This window comes from Neomonachus schauinslandi, chromosome X (genome assembly GCF_002201575.2).
Source record: "Neomonachus schauinslandi chromosome X, ASM220157v2, whole genome shotgun sequence".
Taxonomy (NCBI): domain Eukaryota; kingdom Metazoa; phylum Chordata; class Mammalia; order Carnivora; family Phocidae; genus Neomonachus; species Neomonachus schauinslandi.
In genome coordinates this window covers 55,385,342-55,410,716 of record NC_058419.1, presented here as the reverse complement: position 1 = coordinate 55,410,716, position 25,375 = coordinate 55,385,342, and the positions used below count along the sequence as shown (strand labels likewise).

Sequence of the window (25,375 nt, the reverse complement as noted above, 5' to 3'; positions counted from 1 at the left end):
ATATAAATAATAAAATATATAAATAAATATATATAAATATAAATATAAAATATATATATATTTATATATATATATATATATATATAAATTGCTTATAGTTTAATAAATTTCCCTATCTCCATGGATGTAAACTATGTAACCATTGTAATTAACAATGAGTTTTATTTTTTAAGATTTTATTTATTTGAGAGACTGTGAGAGAGCAAGCATGAGTGGGGGGAGGGGAAGAGGGAGAGGGAGAAACAGACTCACTGCTGAGCAGGGAGCCCAAGCATGGCTTGATCCCAGGATCCCCAGGATCATGACCTGAGCTGGGGGCGGACACTTAATGGACTGAGCCACCCAGGCACCCCAACCATGAGTTTTAGATGCATAGAATATATTTACTATAGCAACACTGTTCACTACAGTAACCACTAGCCACATGTGGCTATTTCAATTTAAATGAATTAAAGAAATGAAAACTTCAGTTGTTCTGTTGCAACTAGCCACATTTCAAGTGCTCAATAGTCACATGTCACTTGTGGCTACTACAAGTATAGAACATTGCATCATTGCAGAAAATTTTATTGGATAGCACTGTTTTAGAGCATTAAGTAGGGTGGACAAAAAGTCATGAATCACTGGTAATCTTTGGGAAAAAAGATAATACAGACTAAAAAATCAGTAAGTATATTGCAATTAACCTTGCAGTTAGCCAAAAAAAGATAGTTATTGCTGAATATTGGCTTATTAAGTTATTATTGTCATCATTTTTTGTTGGAAAAAGGGCAAGAACACAGAATTCAATGATTTCACAAGATTTAATATGTGCAAAGGACTGTGTCACATTGCTTTGTCAAAAACACAAAAATGAAACAGACATAAGATCCATCCTCAAAAATATTATAGAATTATATACTGTTTCTGGCTAGAACCATCATAGTTTGTTAGTGAAGTTAAGTGAATTAAGAAGCAGATTTCACTGCTTGACTCATTTAGCATAATCCCCTCCAATTCTATCCATGGCGATGCAAATGGTGAGTATTCATCCTTTCTGATGGCTGAGTAATATTCCATTGTATATATGCACCACATCTTCTTTATCCAATCCATCTGTTGAAGGACATCTCAGCTCCTTTCACAGTTTGGCTATTGTGGCCATTGCTGCTATGAACATTGGGGTGCATGTGCCTCTTCTTTTCACTACATCTGTATCTTTGGAGTAAATACCCAGTAGGGCAACTGCTGGGGCATAGAGTATCTCTATTTTTAACTTTTTGAGGAACCTCCATACTGTACAGCCACCAATTTGCCTTCCCACCAATAGTGTAAGAGGGTTCCCCTTTCTCCACATCCTCTCCAACATTTGTTGTTTCCTGTCTTGTTAATTTTTGCCATTCTAACTGGTGTAAGGTGGTATCTCAATGTGGTTTTGATTTGAATTTCCCTGATGGCTAATGATGTTGAACATTTTTTCATGTGTCTGTTAGCCATTTGTATGTCTTCGATTATCATATGGTTTCTTTTTTTTTTTTAAATATTTTATTTATTCACTTGAGACACAGAGATACAGAGAGAGAGAGAGCATGAGCAGGGGGAGAGGGAGAAGCAGGCTCCCAGCTGAGCCAGGAGCCTGATGTGGGGCTCAATCCCAAGATGCTGGGATCATGAAATGAGCCAAAGGCAGATGCTCAACCATCTGAGCTACCCAGGCACCCCTATGGTTTCACTTATATGTGGAACATAAGGAATAGCATGGAGGACATTAGGAGAAGGAAAGGAAAATGAAGGGGGGGAATTGGAGGGGGAGAAGAACCATGAGAGACTGTGGACTCCGAGAAACAAACTGAGGATTTCAGAGGGGAAGAGGGTGGGGAACGGGTTAACTTGGTGGTGGGTATTAAGGAGGGCACGTATTGCAATGAACACTGGGTATTATATGCAAGTGATGAATCATGGAACACTACATCAAAAAATAGTGAAGTACTGTATGGTGACTAACATAACATAATTTTTAAAAAAGATGTTATGTGTTAGCTGAGGCTACAGTCATCTCAAGGCTCAAATTGCGAAGGACCCACTTCACTCACGTGGCTGTTGCTGGCCTCAAAGATTGACTTTTAAAAGTCTCTTGATAGGTCATCCTCTCTATATGGCAGCCAGCTTCTCCCAGAATGAACAATCCAAGAGATAGTAAGGGAGAACACACAAGACAGAAATCACTATTTTATAACTTAATCTCAAAAAGAACATGCCATTGTTTCTGCCATATTCATTTTCTTAGAAACAATTCAGTAAGCCCAGCCCACACTCAAGGGGAAAGGATTACACAAAGGCAGGAATACTAGCAGGCAGTGACCACTGAGCATCGTCTTGGAAACTGCCTACCACACATGCTATCTACTAAAACTGAACAAAAGGTGTACCCTATAACCCAACAACTTCATTTCTAGGTATGACATTACAAAAATGCATGTATTTGTATACCAGAAAAATATGTACAAAAATGTTCACAGCTGCATTATGCATAGTGGACAAAAACTAGTAACAACCCAATGTCTATTGGAATGAATAAATCGATCATGATCTATTCATGCAGTGGAATACTACACATTAAAGAAAATGAAGGAACTACTGTTATATGCAATTATAAAGATGAATTTCATAAATATAATGTATAAAATAGCAAGTCCTGGCACATAAGAGTGCGTAACACATATAAAGTTCAAATAGAAGACTAGTCTATGGTGTTAGAAGTCAGAATAAGTGATTATGGTTGGAGAAGAAAGGGGCTAGTGACTGGAAGTTAGCATGTGGGAGCCTTCTGGAGTGCTGGTAGTATTTAGTTTCTTAACCTGGATTGTGTTATATGGCTGAGTTCACTTTGTGAAAGTTTGTACATTAATGTTTTGTGTACTTTTGTGTATATATTTTATATTTAATTACACAGTATTAATAAAAGAGGAAGTATGTCAAAAAAAGAAAAAAAAAGCAGATTGGAGGCAGTATGGCCTAATGGGTAGGAGCATGGGCTCTGAAGTCAGACTGCCTTCCTGTATTTAAGTTCTGGTTCCACCATTCCTTGTTACATGACTTTAGGCAAATTAATCTACCTGTATCTCAGTTAGCCTCATCTTCCAGTGAACTGGTGAGAGTAATTATGTCTACCTCATAGTGTTAACATGAGACTAAATGAGACAAAGCTTGTCAACACACTTAGAACACTGTTTAGCATTTAGTAGTCAGTATATATTAGCAAATATTATTCTATTTTATTATGTTTTATACTCAAGGATCCATATAGAAATACTAATAAGTAGAAACCAATATCATGGCCAAGAGCTAGCCTGAGAAAGAAGTAACTTCCCTTATATACATTCTTCTGTATAACTCTTAATAGCAGAACCAAGGGTTCCCCCACCATTAGATGCATATACAGGTATTGGGCCCTCCCTCTACAGAGCATTTGTTCACCTGTCATGGCTGATTTGATCTCCATGCAGGAAAAAAAAAAAAAAGAGTCAGGGATCTGGTGAGGACTGGAGAGGAGTGTCTATTCTAATACCTAAATTGATCTGATTTGTATTTTATTTTATATCATCTTGGAATGTATATGTGTGGATTATTTAGTCTTTAGTTTGAACTATGAACATTTACATCCCATGTGAAAATACTGATAGACCTTCGTTCCTTCCCCAATAGGTACATTAGACACTAAAAAATGTTTGTTGCATGAATGAGTTAAAAATAATGATTCATTGGATATTAAACTTTGGGGAGTATTTCTAACATAAATGATCATTAGTGATACAGAGTTTAATTCCAAAACTGGAAAAGACATTACAGGTTGCAAACAAATGTTTTCTTGTTGTTGTTTTGTTTTGTTTTGTTTTGTTGGGTTTTTGTTTTATTTTGTTTTTGTTTTTGTCAAAAATTAGTTTGGGAATATTGTTACTCCAAGCACATATTCTTTAGTTCCACCTCAGATTCCTTTACTATTGGCTCAGCTAGTAGCATTTGTATCTAATAACTAATATAGGTATAGCAGGAACTGGAAATTGCATTATGATCATTAGGCTTGCAAGGCTATTTATCCTTCAGTTATATTACTGAGTGTGGCAAAATCCTGAGAGTAAAATGGGTAAAATACCTGACTGGTATGAAAATCTATTTCCTATTTGACAGTTAAGTACCTTATTTTTTTGTGGGAAGCTTTTTTTAAGTTTTTATTTTAATTACAGTTAATTAACAGTGTTATATTAATTTCAGGTGTACAGTATAGTGATTCAACAATTCCATACATCATAGGATACTTTGTAATATCAGTGTGCCATAGTTTTTTCTGATAACAAATTTGAGAAATTTAAGTAGGAAGCTGTTATTTGGCTGTTTACCAGTACTATCTGATTAGCTCTGCTTTTTGTTTGGCCAAGCAGCTGGCAATTGGTAGGAAGTGGTCACAAGGCAGTGGCATTAACATGTGAACATCTGGTATTAAAGTTAATCAACACAGAGAGGGTTTTTATGATAATTTAAATCCACTGAAAAAAATCACTAGTTGTGTCTTTATTTTAAATTCTATACCTGAAACTAATATTCCACTTTAACTAACTGGAATTTAAATAAAACTTGAAAAAGAAAAACAATGCTCTATGGAAAGACAAAGCAATTACTGTCTTTTAGAACATAAGATGAAGATGCATTGAGTGAGAACTGAGGGGTGTGTGTGTGTGTGTGTGTGTGTGTGTGTTTGGGTGGATGGCCGAGGTCCAAGCCCAAAACATAATTTGGAAGCCTTGTATTTTCCCACTGAACTATCCATTTTCCCACTCGAGGGCATTTGCAAGTTATGAACAGATATTATGACTGATTCTCTTAAGCTGTCAGCCTCTTCCAGAACAAGTTGATCTCATTGAAGATGTGAAAGGGTCCTTTGCCCTAATATAACATAGATCACATGAAGGGTATGCCTATGATTTTGGACTGTTTCATGGTTACATGTTCCAGATGCATCCCCAATCTGCCTATTTTTTTTTTTAATTCATGAAAAACCTGCCATATTTGTTTATGTTAACTTTAATAGAATTGTAAATTGGTGATTGTGGAACACAGACTAAATCTTTTTTTATAATAAGGATTTATTTGTTTATTCATTTTAGAGAGAGAGCATGAGCAGGGGTAGGGGCAGAGGGAGAGGGAGAGAGAATCCACAGATTCCCTGCTAAGCATGGAGCCTAATACGGCGCTTGATCCCAGGACCCCAAGATCATGATCTGAGCCAAAACCAAGAGTTGGGCACTTAACTGGCTGAGCCACCCAGGCACCCCCACAGACTAATTCTTAAACTGATTTATAAAGATCCATAAGTTGTCAAGTTTCCAATATTATTCAGAAACCAAATTTGGGCCTCATATTCTTCCTCAGGAATAGTAGTAACCCAAGTTAGCAGCAACAATGAATAAACTTTTCATTTCCCTGTCCCTGATTTTATTATTAAAGTCTGTCAAGTTACAATCTGTTCTGTTTCTGCAGAACTCTGGTGACAGTAAGAAGGAGCACATCAATTTAATATGAAATATCAAGACAAATGCATGGATAAAATATCTAGCACTCAGACAAACTTCCAAAAGCCACTCCTCAGTAGTGAAATGCCATTAAATCCTTTAGGAACTCATTAATAGATTAGCATTTGGAAGCATAATTACAGTGAGAGTTGAATTCCAATTAAAAATAAAAAGACAAATTATATAATACATAATCACACTGAATACTTGATGATAATATAATAAAATGTCAGAGGTAACAATTTAACATTGATTGATACAGTTGTTAGTAAAAGGCAACTACACACATGTACACATACATATAAATACATGTTTAATATGCATTTATTAGTACTTCATACATTCCATGTATACCACCATATTTCCAAGGACATAAAGGAATATATTGAGATGAAATAAAGGATCTGCATGAAAATGGGCAGAGTTGATACTTCACTGCCAATAAACTAAATCCTAAACCAAACTGACTGTGTTAAACCTTGTGTAAAACTGAATTTTCTAAGCATTGACCCTATTTTTTATTAAGGTTCAAGTGTACTTTCAAATGATTTAATATGATGAATGTCTCCTTTGACCATTTGTGATATATACCTCCCAAAAGGGGAAAAGTATGATGAAAGAGGGGATAGTATGTACTAATTAATAACATTTTCTGTAATGTTTCTTTCATTTTAGGCGTAAGCCTTGAACTATACTTATATGCTAGAATCTGAGTTATTATTACAGATAATTTTACTAATTGCAGGGGAAATGGGGATTTGATTGGGTAAGTATGTATCAATTTTGGAAATGTCTCCCCTTTGCTACTTTGAATCTGGAAAAGACCTGTAGTGTTTCAGAAGAGCTACAGCTGTTGTCAATGGGCCCAAATGAAATACATGAAGTGTAACAGGGTTGTAAAATCATAAATGCCAAATAAAATTAAGTCATCAATGACTAAAAATGATTGGGGTTTTAGAGTTGCAATTTTCCTTTTTAAATACCCCTATTGATTTGTTGCAAATACTGTTAACCCTGTATTTGGCAAATGATGAGGACGTTATCACTTGTGTTCTCATTTGTAATAAAACACATTAACTTGCTGTGGAATTTTAACTAGGCTGAGACACAACAGTAGCCACCTAATGAACCAAAGCACATTGCAGTTAAGTAGCTAAATAGATGCATACTCATTATAGGGATGAAAAATGGATCTGTTTACTTGCAAAGAAGAAATTGTTCATAGAACTATTAATTATTTAAGAGAAATTAAACATTCCCAGCTCTACACAGATATATATATATTTTTAAACCCACCTAACTCTTAATCAATATAAGGCACTGAACTTATATAATACAGTTTACATGGTGAAAAAAGTCTGACCTCTGTGATGCCATAGGAAAACAATAACAATGAACTGAACCTTGATTGAATTTGGAAAGTGCAGGCAATAAAATCTTAAAGCAGATATATTACTTTATGCAAAATGTTACTGTCACTCTAAATCATGTTTTTTTTAATTGTTATGTTAGTCACCATACAGTACTTCATTATAAATCATTTTTTCAAAGTTAGTTTATTGTTTCACTTAATATGGTGTTGAAAATGTCAAAGAAGGAGTTGAAGAGTAAGTTATTTGAGTTAATATTATTTGATCTTTAACTAATTTAAGTATTTGGGGGGGATCTTCCTTTATAGTATTGTATTTTTTCTCATTTTCATAGCATTTTTCTATTTGTGTAGATGTCCTTTCAACTTTTAAAAAAAAATTCAAAATGAGCTTTCATTTTTTATTAGGCAGAGTGGACAAGAGCAAGTATCATTGTCAGTTGGATTCTTTTGTTTTTCCAAACCATCAATTTTATGAAACAACTTAAAAATTTTCCATTTTTATTATGGCAGCATATATTGCTGTGTGTATGATTCCTGTTTGTCACCATACAGTGATTTTTTTGCTCAGTTCTATTTTTGTCTAGTAACTGCTGTACTTTGTCCCTGTCCATTCATTCAGATGCCCATGAAACCTAAATGTAGTTCATTGAATTACATATTTTTTCAACAAATTTTCAGTGTTACAATTCAAAGACAAACACTGAATGTTCTACACTTTATATACATATTTTGGCATAGAATCGTTGAGAACAGTGAAAGCCAAAAAAAAAAATTTTTTTTTTGACCTTATATATAAAAATCCTTGCATTGGTGTGTGTTTGTGTACATATACTATTTAAAGAATTTATTTTTGATCGTGACAGTTTAAGTTGAATTTCACAATGAACTACTAGTCTTCTCAGAAAGTAAAAGAATGTGGTACAAAGGCTATATATACCTTGCTGTCTATCCCCATACCATCACTCTGGAATACAAGTGTAATTATTTAGAAAATAAAAACTTGATTCTTTTCTTCTGCTTTGCTTATATGTTTCTGTTTATTTTGTACTGTACATGTAGTGTTACAGCTAGATATTTATCTGTATAGTAAATATAAATGAAATGTATATTTCTATGTCTTAAAACATTTGTTTTTGAGGTATGACAACAGTTATAGAGCCTTTAAAGTGTAACATAAATTTATTATAATTATCAGTATTTAATTAGGATATAATATTGCAGCTAATATACTCAAAGTCTACTATTCATTTTATTAAAATTATCGGATGTTAATTATATGTTAAACAATAATATAAAACACCATTTAAAAACAAAACTATATTGATGATTGTATTAGTATTTTATTTCTACTATAACAAAATATGACATAGTGGCTTAAAACAATGCAAATTTATTTTCTTATGGTTCTGTAGGTCAGATGTCTAACATAGACACCACTGAGCTAAAATCAAGGTGTTGGCAGGGCTGCATTTCTTTCTGTAGCTTCCAGGGATGAATCTATTTCCTTGCTTTTCCACCTTCTAGAAGCCACCCACATTTCTTGCCTCCTGGTTCCCTTCATCCATCTTCAAAGCCAGAAAGGTTACATTTCTCTGATTATTCTTCCATAATATCTTCCTCTGACCTTCCCTTTCTGCCTCTAAGTGTAATTTATCTATATCAACGTTCTCAAACACATCTGAAAAATCCATTTACCATGTGATGTAACATATTCACATGTGATGCAACATATTCATAGGTCTCAGTCATTAGGATGTGGAGTGGCCATTTTGGGGGCCACTATTCTGCCTGCCACTATTCTGCCTGCTACAATGATAGACATTGCAAAATGTTAACTTCTGCTAATGAAATAATAAGCTTTAACTCTCATGCTATTACTTTTGTATTTAAACAAACAACAGTTTTCTTTAGGGAATTTATAAATTTTAGGCCTCTCATGCAAAATCAATGTGAAAATGTACAAGTACTTATTTGAAAAACTAATTCTTAATGTTATGATGATTAGAATACTGATGTTATAATTACAGATAATTAGAATATTTAAGAAATTTATTATGGATGAACTAAATATTTTATAGAACAAACATTCTCTGTCCCAGCATGTCTATTATCCCGTCACATTTATTGCATATATGCATAAACATAGCAATTTGGTTCTTCTAGTGATTGAATTAATTGAATGATTGTCAGATTTATTCATCAAGTTGTGATGTATAAACATAGTGAATAATTTCAGAGTTTTATAGCAATATTCATAATCACAAAAGTCTTGAGGACTATAACAGTTACTGTAAAGGTATGTAAAATAAATGTTTTATTTTTATTCAAATTCATCATTTAAAACTATAAAAATCTAAATAATACTAAGCAATTGTTATTGACAGGTTTTAGTGTTAGTTTGGAAAACCTATCATTGTGTCCTGTGACTACCAAACCATTTGCTGGCAGAATTCAACATAAATTCCTAAGGTCTGATAGAGTGCATGTATATTGTTTCCATAGTTTCCATAATTTTTATTTGTGCAGAAAGACTCAATATTTACCAGATGCCACTACGTGTGAGTTTTATTCCTAGGTTTTCAAGTGTTTACTTTTGGAAGATCTTCTTAGAGAGTAGGATCACCCTCCAGCCTTTGGCATATACTTTATATAAATTTAAGAGTTTACAATAACAGTAATCTTCACTGCACACCTATGTTCATAATTCTTCCTGAATTTTCTAGGAAAGGAAATGGAAACTAACCTTTCTTGAACCTCTGACATATATCCAGCATGGCACTGAGCCCTTTCACATTCTCTTATTTAGCCCTCATAATATCCCATTAATTTTACAAGAACAAAAAATATGTATTTGTCTAAAGATACATGTTTAAGGCCAAGTATCATGAACATGCATGCTTTTGGGATAACTGAGAGGTCAACATTTCAAATATTATGGACTCAACCAACATGAAAAACTTGGTGAACAGATGACATTTACTGTTGTGTTTCCTTGTGTCAGGAACGGATCCCAGAGAGTCCTTCTCCTGTTCCCTCTCTGGAAGAGAATCATCATCCTAAGAGTCAGACTTCCTCCCACCCTAGCAGCAGTGTGTCCAGCTCTCCCTCTCAGATGGATCACCATTCAGAGAGGATGGGTAAGTATCTCATCTAAAACAAAGAATTAAAAGATATTCTTTTGGGAATTTCTTCATTAGTCAATAGAAAAGGGAGAGCTGGGGGGTTGATGCCTCCTTAATAAAAATGACTTTTTGAAGTGGTCATTTTTTTAGTGCTGAAGCAATATGAACAACAAAATGAAACTTAAAGTGTTAGAAGTTTCTTCTCTGAAAGGGTCTTCATTTACTGTGTCACTGGATTCCATCAGAACAATATGATGGGATTTTTGTAGACTATATGTTAGTTCAACATATTGATATTTAACAGTTCACATGAAGAAATACACTTGTTACATTCACAGCATCTTTGAATAATGAAAGATAAAATATCTTTTAAACAGTTGATCATTTAAGAGTGATTAAAAAGTGAATCAAGATATAATTTGCTACAATCTCAATAATTTGGATCAAAAATATTTAATATTTTCCCTTTCTTTATTTTTTTATTATCTCAGAAGCCTTACACCATAGACACTATTCCAGAAAGACTATAATGGTATTGTTAGTGATGTGGCATATTGGAGACTTGAATCTAGCCATAGTTCTGGCACTGAGTAGCTATGAGACCTTGGGTATGTCACTTAACCATCATGAGTTTCTTTACCTAATATATGGAAATAATTGCTGCCATGCCTAATGCACTGGATTTTTGTGAGGTCAAATGAAATAATACGTGGGAAAACACTTCAGAAGTTTAAAGTGCTAAGGAAATGTGAGGGATAAGCACTCTTATTGTCTATGTGGCTTTACCTTGATTGTTTATTATCCCTTGCTGTCTGATTTTACTCAGGTATACAGATGTTACCAAGTGCATTCAGTTGTAACAAATTCTCATCTAGTATATAATAATTATGAACTAAATAAGATAGGTAAAATCTTTATTAATCTTTTGTATCTACACAATCCAATTTCTTAAATATCCATTTCCTTTAGAAAAAATGATTTCTGTTCCTCTTTTAGTCTTACTCTATAAAATTGTTCTTTATATGAACTCTAAGTTTTTATACACCATAATAGTGATTACTTTAAGCCTCTTCTAAATAATGTTTTTTTGTTTTTTGTTTTTTTTGTTTTTTTGTGGGGAGGAGAGGAATTTGAGGGATTAGCAGAGGTGTTAGTTTCTGAATTTGTGCTGGGGAAGGATGAAGATTATTTCTCCCTTCTGGAAATTCATCCAAGTCTCATTTAGCCTGTCAATATTATATATTGTTTGTGGCTCATAGTAAGCGCAATGAGTCTCAAATCTGGAACCCATTATAATCACTTGTGGAACATTTACAGATATGAATGCCCAGGTTACATGCTCAGAGTCTGATTTACCTCGTCTGGAATAGAGCCTGGCAGCACTGCTTTGTTTTGATTTTCAGTGTCTCCTCATGATATTCTAACGTGCAACCAGAGTTAAGAACCACTGAGCTAGAACTTGAGGTTAATGCCCTAAGGGAGTAAGTTCAGTTCCTGGGAGAGGTGATGGGTCTTCTAGCTTTACTTTATCACAGCTTTTGGGACACAGACTACCTGGTTGTTACAACTGTGTGCAACTGATTTAAGGGAGTCTGAGCAAGAAAAGCAGATAGAGCCAGATACCATTAACGAATCAAGAAACCAAAACACACATTATTCTGTCAGGATAATCTTTGTATTAATGAGGGGTGGGGGAGAGAGAAAAGGGAGAGAGAGAATTATTTATTGAGGGCTGGCTAAGAGCAGAACACATAGGGAAATATACTATGTGATAGATATATTTTAAGGGAATAGTATCTTACACTTAGAAATAAAATCAAATATTTCTAAAACAATATAATATTCTAAAAAATATATCAACCACATAAAACATTTCTAATTCCCCTGGCAGTAATTAGGCTGTCTATGCATATTCCCAGGTGTCCAAGCATGATTGTGAGATTGTCTAAAACAAAAAAAGAAAAAAAAGTTTGAGGATTTTTGGTTTAAAGTGACCATATTTTATTTATAGAGCAATATAATGTATTTTTTATTTTTTTATTATTATGTTATGTTAATCACCATACATTACATCATTAGTTTTTGATGTAGTGTTCCATGATTCATTGTTTGCGTATAACACCCAGTGCTCCATGCAGAACGTGCCCTCTTTAATACCCATCAGACTAACCCATCCCCCCACCCCCTCCCCTAGAGAACCCTCAGTTTGTTTCTCAGAGTCCATAGTCTCTCATGGTTCGTCTCCCCTTCCGATTTCCCCCCTTCATTCTTCCCCTCCTATCTTCTTCCTCTTTTTTTTTTTTTTAACATATAATGTATTATTTGTTTCAGAGGTACAGGTCTGTGAATATAATGTTTTTTAAAAGATTTTATTAATTTATTTGAGAAAGAGAGACAGAGATAGCAAGAGAGAGCATGAGCAGGGAGGAGAGGGAAAGCAGGCTCCCCACTGAGTAGGGAGCTAGACATGGGGCTCGATCCCAGGACCCTGGGATCATGACCTGAGCCAAAGGCAGACGTTTAACTGACTGTGCTACCCAGGAGCCGCTAGCAATATAATGATATAAACAAATATAACAAAAGAGAATTAAATGATAAACTATGAAAATTGGCACACTTTTCCCTTTTTCAATATAAATGGTTTGTGAAAAAGCATTTATAATAATTACCAGAAAGTTATACTTTACCTATTAATTTTGCTATATGTATTTGTAAAAAAAAAACTCAATAAAGTGAGTTATCTGTAATGATTTTAAACTCATGAAATTAAGTGATAAATTCTTTCTGGAAACATTTTGGGAACTATATTATTAATTATGCAGGTAAATAGCTAATTTGCATATGAATTTTAAAAGAGCAAACATTTAAAATGATTTAAAAAATATGTGGGCAATTATATATGCACTATATATTAATTCCACTTTAAAAATTCACATGATTGAGCAGTTTATTGATTTTTAAACTACATAATCATCAAACCAACACAAATGATTCCACTGTTTCAGATAGAGATGTATACAATTCATGTTAGTTGTTATTGGAGTAAAATAGTTATTTATATAATACTTTTCTACTTTTCTTTTGGGTGTTTTGCAAGAAAATTACTCAGTTTTATCTTTTATTTATAGCTATGATGCCCAACAATAGAGAGGAACTTACTGTTGATCAGGATAATGGACCAACCATCAAAAAATTCCAAAGGGATAATAAAGGTAAAATGATTTTTGCTTATTTGTTGGACATATAAATATTAGATAGTAACTGAATTAACATGCCAGTGCTGTATCTTGCAACCACATTTCCTAAACAGAATAAATTTATACTGGCTTTAGATAAATTATATTAGTAGTAAAAAAAAACCACTTACCTGAAGCTTGTTTATTTAATGTTAATAAATTACATATCAGCCTGAAGTTTTTCTGTGCTTGTGGTTGGAAACTTCACTTTATGCCCTTTTATTATGCCTGATCAGAAATATCTGACTTATATATGCACTTTTTTAACTATGTTTAAATGACTCACCATTTGATAGTTACATTTGAAAAACTGAGTTGCTGTAATGGAGAAAAGATGTTCCCCCAACAATCAAAAGAGATTTTTAAAATATATGCTTACTTGGGCATTTCAAATGAAAGCTTAGGAAGTTACTCCAATCAAGTATTTATCTAGAATGTTGATAGATATGATGTCAAACTAGATTTTGATCCACTGAAGTACATGTATCATCTCTGCACAGTATATAGTTTTTTTCTTAGGGTATCAGTTTAAAGAAGGTAAGGAGAGTAAGAATTTCAAAGTCATGCTAACTTTTTAAAATTTAATTTAATTTAATTATGTTATGTTAGTCACCATACAATATATCATTAGTTTTTGGTGTAGTGATCCATGATTCACCGTTTTCCTATAACACCCAGTGCTCCATGCAGTACGTGCCCTCCTTAATACCCATCACCAGGCTAACCCATCCCCCCACCCCCCTCCCTGTAAAACCCACAGTTTGTTTCCTGGAGTCCATAGTCTCTCATGGTTCATCTCTCCCTCCGATTCCCTCCCCCCTTCATTTTTCCCTTCCTTCTCCTAATGTCCTCCATGCTATTCCTTATGTTCCACAAACAAGTGAAACCGTATGATAATTGACTTTCTCTGCTTGACTTATTTCACTTAGCATCATCTCCTCCAATCCCATCCATGTTGATGTAAAAGTTGGGTACTCATTCTTTCTGATGGCTAAGTAGTATTCCATTGTATATATGAACCACATCTTCTTTATCCATTCATCTGTTGAAGGGCATCTTGGCTCTTTCCACAGTTTGGCTATTGCAGACATTGCTGCTATGAACATTTGGGTGTATATGGCCCTTCCTTTCACTACATCTGTGTCTTTGAGGTAAATAACCAGGAGTGTGATTGCTGGGTCATAGGCTAGCTCTATTTTTTAATTTTTTGAGGCACCTCCACACTGTTTTCCAAAGTGGCTGTACCAACTTGCATTCCCACCAACAGTGTAAGAGGGTTCCCCTTTCTCCACAACCTCTCCAACATTTGATGTTTCTTGTCTTGTCAATTTTTGCCATTCTAACTGGTGTGAGGTAGTATCTCAGTGTGGTTTTGATTTGAATTTCCCTGATGGCTAATGATGATGAACATTTGTTCATGTGTCTGTTAGCCATTTGTATGTCTTCTTCAGAGAAGTGTCTGTTCATATCTTCTGCGCATTTTTTGATCTGATTATTTGGTTTTTGGGTGTTGAGTTTGAGAAATTCTTCATAAATCTTGGAAATCAGCACTTTGTCTGTAGTGTCATTTGCAAATATCTTCTCCCATTCTGTGGGTTGCCTCGTTGTTTTGTTGACTGTTTCCTTTGCTGTGCAGAAGATTTTTATCTTGATGAAGTCCCAAAAGTTCATCTTTGCTTTTGCTTCACTAGACATTGGAGTTCTATCTTGAAGAAGTTGTCGTGGCCAATGTTGAAGAGGTTACTGCCTATGTTCTCCTCTAGGATTTTGATGGATTCCTGTCTCACATTGAGGTCTTTCATCCATTTTGAGTTTATCTTTGTGTATGCTATAAAGGAATGTTCCAGTTTCACTCTTCTATATGTAGCTGTCCAATTTTCCCAGCACCATTTATTGAAGAGACTGTCTTTTTTCCATTGCATATTTTTTCCTGCTTTGTTGAAGATTATTTGACCATAGAGTTGAGGGTCCATATCTGGGCTCTCTATTCTGTTCCATTGGTCTATATGTCTGTTTTTGTGCCAGTACCATGCTGTCTTGGTGATCATTGCTTTGTAATATAGCTTGAAATGAGGCTATGTGATGCCCCCAGCTTTGTTTTTCCTTTTCAACATTTCCTTGGCGATTTGGGGTCTTTTCTGATTCCATACAAATTTTAGGATTGTTTGTTCCAGCACTTTGAAAAATGTCATTGGAATTTTGATCAGGATGGCACTGAAGTTATAGATTGCTCTGGGTAGCATAGACATTTTAACAATGTTTATTCTTCAGATCCATGAGCATGGAATGTTTTTCCATCTTTTTGTGTCTTCTACAATTTCTTTCATGAATGTTCTGTAGTTCCTAGAGTATAGATCTTTTACCTCTTTGGTTAGGTTTATTCTGAGGTATTTTATGGTTTTAGGTACTATGGTAAATGGAATAGATTCTCTAATTTCTCTTTCTACAGTTGCATTGTTAGTGTATTAGAAAGTAATTGATTTCTGTGCATTGATTTTGTATCCTGCCACATTACTGAATTGCTGTATGAGTTCTAGTAATTTGGGGGTGGAGTCCTTTGGGTTTTCCACATAAAGTATCATGTCATCTGCAAAGAGAGAGAGTGACTGCTTCTTTACCAATTTGAATGCTTTTATTTCTTTCTGTTGTCTGATTGCTGTGGCTAGGACTTCTAGTACTATGTTGAACAACAGTGGCAAGAGTGGGCATCCTTGTCGTGTTCCTGATCTTAAGGGAAAGGCTCTCAGCTTTTCCCCATTGAGGATGATAGTCACTGTGGGTTTTTCATAGATGGATTTTATGAACTTGAGGAATGTTCCCTCTATCCCTATACTCTGAAGAGTTTTAATCAGGAAAAGATGCTGTATGCTGTCAAATGCTTTTTCTGCATCAGTTGAGAGGACCATATGGTTCTTCTCTCTCCTCTTATTAATGTGTTCTATCACACTGATTGATTTGTGAATGTTGAACCATGCTTGCATCCCGGGGATAAATCCCACTTGGTTGTGGTGGATGATCCTTTTAATGTATTGTTGGATCCTATTAGCTAGGATTTTGTTGAGGATTTTGGAATCCATATTCATTAGGGATATCAGTCTGAAATTCTCCTTTTTGATGGGGTCTTTGCCTGGTTTAGGGATCAAGGTTATGCTGGCCTCATTAAATGAGTCTGGAAGCTTTCCTTCTGTTTCTATTTTTTGAAACACCTTCAGGAAAATAAGTATTATTTCTTCTTTGAATGTTTGGTAGGTTCCTCAGAGAATCCATCAGGCCATGCACTCTTGTTTTTTGGGAGGTTTTGGATCACTGCTTTAATCTCGTTACTGGTTATTGGCCTATTCAGGTTGTCAATTTCTTCCTGTTTCAGTCTTGGCAGTTTATAGGTTTCCTGGAAGGCATCCATTTCTTCCAGGTTGCTTACTTTATTGGCATAGAGTTGTTAATAATAATTTCTAATAATTGTTTCTATTTCCTTGGTGTTAGTTGTGATCTCTCCCCTTTCATTCATAATTTTATTATTTTGGGTCCTTTCTCTTTTCTTTTGGATAATTCTGGCCAGTGGTTTATTGATCTTATTAATTCTTTCAAAGAACCAGCTTCTAGTTTTGTTGATCTGATCTGTGTTTCTGGTTTCTAATTCATTGATCTCTGCTCTAATCTTAATTATTTCTCTTCTCAAGCATGGCTTAGGCATCATTTGTTGCTTTTTCTCTAGTTCTTTAAAGTGTAAAGTTAACGGGTGAATTTGGGATTTTTCTTTTCTTTTTTTTTTTTTTTTCTTTTTGTGAGGCTTTTTTTTCTTTTGTGAGGAAGGCTTTGCAGCTTCCCATAGGTTTTGGACTGATGAGTTTTCATTCTCATTGTTTTCCATGAATTGTTTAAGTTATTCTTTGACCCAAACATTCTTGAGCAGAGTGGTCTTTAGCTTCCAAGTGTTTGAATTTCTGCCAAATTTTTTCTTATGATTGAGTTCCAGTTTTAAAGCATTATGGTCTGAGAGTATGCAGGTAATAATCTCAATTTTTTGGTATCGGTTGAGACCTGATTTGTGACCCAGTATGCGGTCTATTCTGGAGAAAGTTCCATGTGCACTCGAGAAGAATGAGTATTCTGTTGTTTTAGAGTGGAATGTTCTTTATATATCTTTGAGGTCCATCTGGTCCAGTGTATCATTCAAAGTTCTTGTTTCTTTGTTGATTTTCTGCTTAGATGATCTGTCTATTGTTGAGAATGGAGTATTGAGATCTCGTATAATTAATGTATTGTTATCAATATGACTCTTTATTGTGGTTAACAGTTGGCTTATGTAGATGGCTGCTCCCATAGATATTTACAATTGTTAGCTTTTCTTGTTGGATAGACCCTTTAAGAATGATATAGCGTCCTTCTGTGTCTTTAACTACCATCTCTAGTTTAAAATCTAATTTGTCTGATATAACAATTGTGACCCCAGCTTTCTTTTGAGGTCCGTTGGCATGGAAGATGGATCTCCATCCCTTCCCTTTCAGTCTGGATGTATCGTTAGGTTCAAAATGAGTCTCTTGTAAACAGCATATGGATGGGTCCTGTCTTTTTATCCAGTCTGCAACACTGTGCCGTTTTATGGGAGCATTTAGGCCGGTCACATTGAGAGTGATTTTTGAAAGATATGAATTTATTGTCATCGCGTTGCCTGTGAAGACGTTGTTTTTATAGATTATCCCTGTAAATTTCTGTTGTATATCACTCTTGGGGTCTTTCTCCTTTTATAGAATCCCCCTTAATATTTCTTGTAGGGCCAGCTTAGTGGTCACCTATTCTTTCAGTTTCTGCTTGTCTTGGAAACTCTGCATCTCTCCATCCATTCTAAATGACAGCCTTGCTAGATAGAGTATTCTTGGCTGCATGTTCTTCTCGTTTAGTACCCTGAATATATCTTGCCAGTCCTTTTTGGCTTGCCAGGTCTCTGTGGATAGGTTTGATGTTATTCTGATGTTCCTCCCTCTTTACATAAGGAATCTCTCCCCCCTAACTGTCCTTAAGATGGTTTCCTTGCTTCTGAGATTTGTGAGTTTTATTATTACATGCCGGGGCGTTGGCCTGTTTTCCTTGATCTTGGGACGGGTCCTCTGCCTCTAAGACATGAATGTTTCTTTCATTCCCCAGATTAAGGAAGTTCTCAGCTACGATTTCCTCAAATATATCTTCTAGTCCTCTCTCTCTTTCCACCCACTCAGGGATCCCAATAATTTTGACACTGGAATCTTTCTTGGTGTCACTTATTTCTCTGATTCTGTTTTCATGGATTCTGAGTTGTTTCTTCTGGCCTCCTCTTTATCCTTCTTTTCTATCAATTGGTCTTCTAGATCACTAATTCATTCTGCCTCACTTACCCTAGCTGTTAGATTATCTAGATTAGATTGGATCTCATTTATAGAATTTTTAAGTTCTGCCAGTTCAGCTTTCATTTCTGCCGTTAGAAACTCTATAGTGCCATTAATCAATTTCTCCTTTCTGACTACTGTCTTCACAACTGCTACCCTGAATTCCATCTCCGACATCTTGGTTATATCTGAATCCATTTGTAAATCTGTGGCAGAAGTCACAGTCTCTGAGTCTTTCCTATTTTGGGGGTTACTCCTCCTAGTCATTCTCTTGAGGGGTGATTGAGGGAATGTACAGAGTCCAAATTGTTGTCCACAACCCAAGCAAGGTGCACCTGTTTTATAGGGACCTTAGGGTTGCCGGCCTCTTGTTCTCCTAGCCTGTCTTCTGGGGGAGCGGCCCGCTGCACTGTTACTCAGGTAACCCTATTTGGGCAGAGTTGTCCTGCCCCCTGTGGGGGGGATGGGCTCAGTGAAAACTGGTTTTGGGGGGGCTTTTTTTCTCTGGGGGCTTTCCACATCTCTTCCTAGAGTCAGAGCAGGGGAGATCATTTCCAACCATCTGCCTCAGAACAGAGAGATCACAGTCTGTTCTTCAGTGAACTCTCCAGCCCACACTATCTCCGCTTTTGTCTATGCTGCTAAAAACTGCAGTGTCCTGGGTTGTGTGCCCCTCAGCAGTACTCCCAATCTTCACCTCCAGGTCAGGGCATGTCTTTGTCCTTTGTGCTTCTAAAACCGCCAGCCACCTCCAGTTCACATGGGTGGCCCCGCTGCTCCAGGTTTCAGTCCAGAGCGTTTCCCTAAAGTCCTTTCCCCACTGTTACTGGTCTGCAAGTCTGTGCCCTGTCCCCAGTTCAGGAGGCTATCTCTCACCAACAGTGCAGGATCCCAATGACTGGTCTCCCTCCTTCTTCCTTTTATCTTTGGTTACGTGCCCTCGGAATCACATCTCCCCACTTCATACTTCGAAACCAACTGCCTGCGATATTCTGTTTGTACAGATCCAGATATATTTTCTTATATCTCAGGCTGATTTCGTGGATGTTCAGAGTGGTCTGGTGGATATCCAGCTCAGTTCCAGGGACTGATTGGAATAGGGTCCCCTACTCCTCTGCCATCTTTTCCTCTCCAAAGTCATGCTATCTTGATATGAAAACTGAGTACAGTTTTGTTTAAAAGGCTAAAAGGTAAGAGAAAAAGAAAACATATTGGCATATATTATAGGCTATACATTATTTCTTTTTTTTTTTTTTTAAAGATTTTATTTATTTATTTGACAGAGAGAGACACAGCGAGAGAGGGAACACAAGCAGGGGGAGTGGGAGAGGGAGAAGCAGGCTACCCGCAGAGCAGGGAGCCTGACGCGGGACTCGATCCCAGGACCCCGGGATCATGACCTGAGCCGAAGGCAGTCGCTCAACCGACTGAGCCACCCAGGCACCCATAGGCTATACATTATTTCTGTCATTGTGAATTAAACAGTAACTCTAAGCTAAAGAGCATAAGCTAACACATAATTTATCAGTTCACCAAATGGTCTGTTTGTACTTCAGTATAGGGTGCATTTTTCTATCTCTACTAAAGATAAACATAATATATAGAAAAAAAAGGCTCCATGAGCTGAAGAGTTAATGGAGAAATTTATCTTTCTTCTCTAGACTGAACTTGCTTCCTAATTACATAGATGAGCATTTTAGTTAGAATTTGGAATAATGTATGATTTTAATTTCATTGATCCATGGTTGGTTTCCTTGCCATATGTTTAGTCATTTCTTATCCAAATGCTGAAAGGCTATGCCCTCTGGGGCTCCAAGATGTAAATGATTGATTTCAGAATACTTGCCAGAATGGAAGAATCCAGTTTTAGTATATGAGAATACCCAAGCTCTTATACAGGTAATGGAATTCTAGTTAAAGATGCAATTTCATTCTTAATCCAGCAACAATTTGTTCCTGAGACCTCTTTACCACCAAATCATGATTATTTGGAGGACAGTGTGGTAGTAAAACAACTTTTCTAGGAAAATCTCAAGCTGTACATGATACATGTGATTCTATCAGAAATGCAAACCCCATTAGTCCAAATGGCATTTAGGGCTGGCCTGTGTGCTACAGTGCTCAAGTGCACACTACTGTGTCTTATGAAAAATAAACTCGAGCGCTAGTACAGATGTACAGTAACTGATTTTCATAAAATACACAGTAGTATGTACTGGAATTTCTGAATCACTTGCTGTGGAATGGCAGTTTTACTCATTACAATCAAATAGGTTGGTCACACATTCTGATAAGGACATTAATAGATAGGAGTGGCATATTAAACTGCACCAAGGTTATAGTGGAAAGCTTTCTTTTAAATGAGATTTTTGGTGTCAAACTCTACCAGTTATATATGTGATATTAAGATGAAATATATTCTATTCAAAAGATTTGAGTTATTAAAAGAAAAAGAAATTAAAGTAGAAGTCTCAACATTATTAAATTTGACAAGTAAGCAGTTTATACACCTGTGGCAAACATATGTTTTCACATCTGCTTTGAGTAATATCATCATGATTTAAAAAATGATTTATAGTTCTGGAAATTCTAAAATGCCACCTTGCTATAATGTAGAAATTTCAGAAAAATGAAGAAATACCATTACAGTAAGCTTCATGTAACCCACCTCTTGCTGTACCTTATAAAACGGGGTGACAGTGCAATACATGTCTGTATAATTTACATTTTCCCTTGAATTTTCATACGTAGACATTTCCATCTCTGTATAGTCTGGGCTTTCCTGGCAGTGATGTCCATTTAGAGTGTGTCCAAAATGACTTACCAAAATTGGTATTTTAGTTTTGACTCAAGTATTTTGACTAAACTGACTGATCAGTTAAGAAAAGCCTTTAATTCTATTTTTTTCACAGACTTTGACAAACAAATTGAGCAAATCAAGTGTATGTTATAACATTCTGTTACATGGTTTTTAACAGTCAGTTCTGGAATTCCTTAGAGCAGTTGTGACTATTCACTGTAGTTTAAACCATGTGGAAGCAAAGGCACAAAGCAAGATCATGTTCCCATGGCAGCCCAAGCCACTAGCAGGAATAGAGATTTGTGATATTTTGCATTTTGTATTGAATTTATTTATTGATAACTTCACATGTGCAAGAAGCACTGATGATCAAGTCTAGAATTCTATAGAAACAATGGAAAAATAAATTTATCATCTAGCTCAAGATCTGAGTCCACTGAATCATTACATTTTAAATCAGTCCACAGGCTACAGATGAGAAGCTAATAATTTTAACTTCCTTTGATCATAAGAATCTAAAGTATATTTCATCTAGGATAAAAGAATTATCATATTTGTTTTTATGCAAATGGACTAATTTCAGTTTAGAGCAGGATTTGGGCTAAATATTGACACTATAATAATTTAAATGTTCTCTATTCAATCAAGTGTTTTTCTCTTTTCATTACTGAGACAATGTTAGATACTACACTAAATCTTTCAGACCAAGTGGCACTATTTAGGTGTTGGGAAATGAATATTGACTCTGTTTAAATTGGAAAATATATCTTCTGAATATCATATTATCTTGAATAAGAGAGACAAATGTATTGAGCCAACTAAAATACAAACATCATTACAAATAAACTTTGTGATGAAGCTAAAATACATAAAGGAAAGTGGAATATATAGTTTCATGCATTTTATGTGATTTTTTCAGTGATTGTAAATAGAAATGAGAGGACAAAAGGACGTATCTCACTAGAAATTTTCTTTTAGCAAGAATCATTCTTGGTTAAACCTCATTGGCTATGATACTTTCACTACACAAAGTTTGGAAATTTTCTTTGAATTAACTTCATTTATTTTTTTTTATTTAGAAACAATTGTAGATTGACAATAAGTTTCAAAAAGAATACAGAAAGATCTTGTGTTTCCTTCAAATATTTCTCCCAGTAGCAATGTCTTACATAATTATAACATGAAAGTCAGAAAATTTACATTGCTATAACCACATACCTTATTCATATTTCACCAGTTTTACCTACAATCATTGGTGTATATGTCTGTGTGTGTATCTTTCTATGGAATTATATCACATGTATAGATTTGTGTAACCACCACCACAAATCTATACATGTTCCATCACCACAGGGTTCTCTCCTGCTATTCCCTTATTGTCTATCCCTACCCCATGATCCTTAACTTCTGAGAACCACTAATCTGTTTTCCATCTCTATAATTCCATCATTCTAAGAATGTTCTAAAAATGGAATCATACATTATATGCCTTTTTGAGATTAGCTTGTATTTCACTCAGCATAATTCTCTTAATATTCATCCAAAGTGTTGCATGTGTCAATAATTTTCCCATTTTTCCATTTTGTTGCTGAGTAGTTGTGTAACCATTCATCCATTGTAGGATATCTTGTTTCCAATTTTTCCATGTTATTAATAAAGCTTCCATGAACATTTATGTATAAGTGTTTATGTAATATAACTTTCATTTCTCCAGGACAAATGTCCAAAAGTGCAATTGCTGGGTCACATAGGAAGTGTATATATAGATTACAACAAACTGCCAAATTGTCATTCAGAGTAGCTGGGCCATATTTATACTCCCAACAGCAATATATGAGTGTTCCAAGTTTTTCACATCCTTGCCAGCACTTTGTGTTGTCCTTTTTTCATTTTTTAAAGTTAGCTGTTCTCATAGGTGTGTGTAGTGATATCATTGTGATTTTAATTTGCATTTCTCTAATGGCTAGTGATATTGAGCCCCTTTGTCTGTATATTCTTTTTGTTGAAACATCTCGTCATGTCTTATCCCCATTTTCTAACGGATTTTCTTGTTTTCATATTGCTGAGATTTGAGAGTTCTTTTTTTTCTTACATATTTTTTTATTATACTATGTAAATCACCATGCATTACATCATTAGTTTTTGATGTACTGTTCCATGATTCATTGTTTGCATATAACACCCTATGCTCCATTATTTATAGAGCAATATAATGTATTTTTTTATTTTTTTATTATTATGTTATGTTAATCACCATACATTACATCATTAGTTTTTGATGTAGTGTTCCATGATTCATTGTTTGTGTATAACACCCAGTGCTCCATGCAGAACGTGCCTTCTTTAATACCCATCACCAGGTTAACCCATCCCCCCGCCCCCTCCCCCCTAGAACCCTCAGTTTGTTTCTCAGAGTCCACAGACTCTCATGGTTCATCTCCCCCTCCAATTTCCCTCCCTTCATTTTTCCCTTCCTACTATCTTCTTTTTTTTTTTTTAACATAATATATTATTTGTTTCAGAGGTACAGGTCTGTGATTCAACAGTCTTACACAATTCTCAGTGCTCACCATAGCACATACCCTCCCCAATGTCTATCACCCAGCCACCCTATCCCTCCCATCCCCTACCACTCCAACCCTGTTTGTTTCCTGAGATTAAGAATTCCTCATATCAGTGAGATCATATGATACATGTTTTTCTCTGACTGACTTATTTCACTCAGCATAATACCCTCCAGTTCCATCCATGTCATTGCAAATGGCAAGATCTCATTCCTTTTGATGGCTGCATAATATTCCATCATATATATATATACCACATCTTCTTTATCCATTCATCTGTCAGTGGACATCTTGAAATCTGAGAGTTCTAATATATACTAAATACAAGTCCAGTAGGCAAAGAGAACTCCCATCAAAATCAAGAAAACAGGCCAACACCAAAACATATTGTAGTAAAATATGCAAAATACAGAGATAAGGAAAAACTAATGAAAGCAGAAAGGGAAAAGAAATCCCTAACTTATAAGGGAAGACAAATAAGGTTAGCAGTAGATATCTCCACAGAAACTTATAGGCCAGAACACAGTTGCATGGTATATTCAAGGTGTTGAGTGGGAAAAATCTGCAGCCAAGAATACTATCCAGCAAGGCTGTCCCTCAGAATACAAGCAGAGATAGTTTCCCAGACAAACAAAAAACAAGATAAAGTAAAAGAGTTCATGATCACTAAACCAGCCCTGCAAGAACCATTAAAGGTAAATCTTTGAGTGATAAAGAAAGACAAAAAACAACAAAGACTAGAAAGAATCAGAAAAAATCTCCAGAAACACTGACTTTACAGGTAATACAGTAACACTAAATTCATATCTATCAACAATCACTCTGAATGTAAATGGACTAAATGAACCAATCAGAAGACATAGGGTATCAGAATGATTTTTTTAAAAAGACCCATCTATATACTGCTTACAAAAGATTCATTTTAGACCTAAAGGCACCTCCAGAATGAAAGTGAGGGGATGGAGAACCATTTATCATGCTAATGGACATCAAAAGAAACCCAGAGTATGAACATTTATATCAGGCAAACTAGATTTTAAACCAAAGACTGTAACAAGAGTTGAAGAAGGGCACTATATCATAATAAAGGGGTCTATCCAATGAGAAGATCTAACAATTGTAAATATTTATGCACCCAACTTGGGAGCACCCAAATACATAAATCAATTAATAACAAACATAAAGGAACTCATTGATAATAATACAATAACAGTAGGGGATTTTAACACCCCACTTACAGCAATGGACAGATCATCTAAGCAGAAAATCAACAAGGAAAAATGACTTTGAATGACCCACTGGACCAGATCACCTTAACAGATATATTCAGAACATTTCATCTTAAAACAGCAGAATACACATTATTTTTGAG

The 25,375-nt window shown here is 35.2% G+C and overlaps 1 protein-coding gene across 1 annotated transcript in view; it reads left to right on the top strand.

The window, feature by feature from the left end:
* Window positions 1–25,375, top strand: part of DACH2 (dachshund family transcription factor 2) — a 990,389-nt gene that overhangs the window by 825,725 nt on the left and 139,289 nt on the right. The window contains exons 7-8 of the mRNA XM_021683434.2: window positions 9,920–10,055; window positions 13,169–13,252. Coding sequence (XP_021539109.2) covers window positions 9,920–10,055; window positions 13,169–13,252 — 220 coding nt within the window. The remainder of the gene's footprint in view (window positions 1–9,919; window positions 10,056–13,168; window positions 13,253–25,375) is intronic.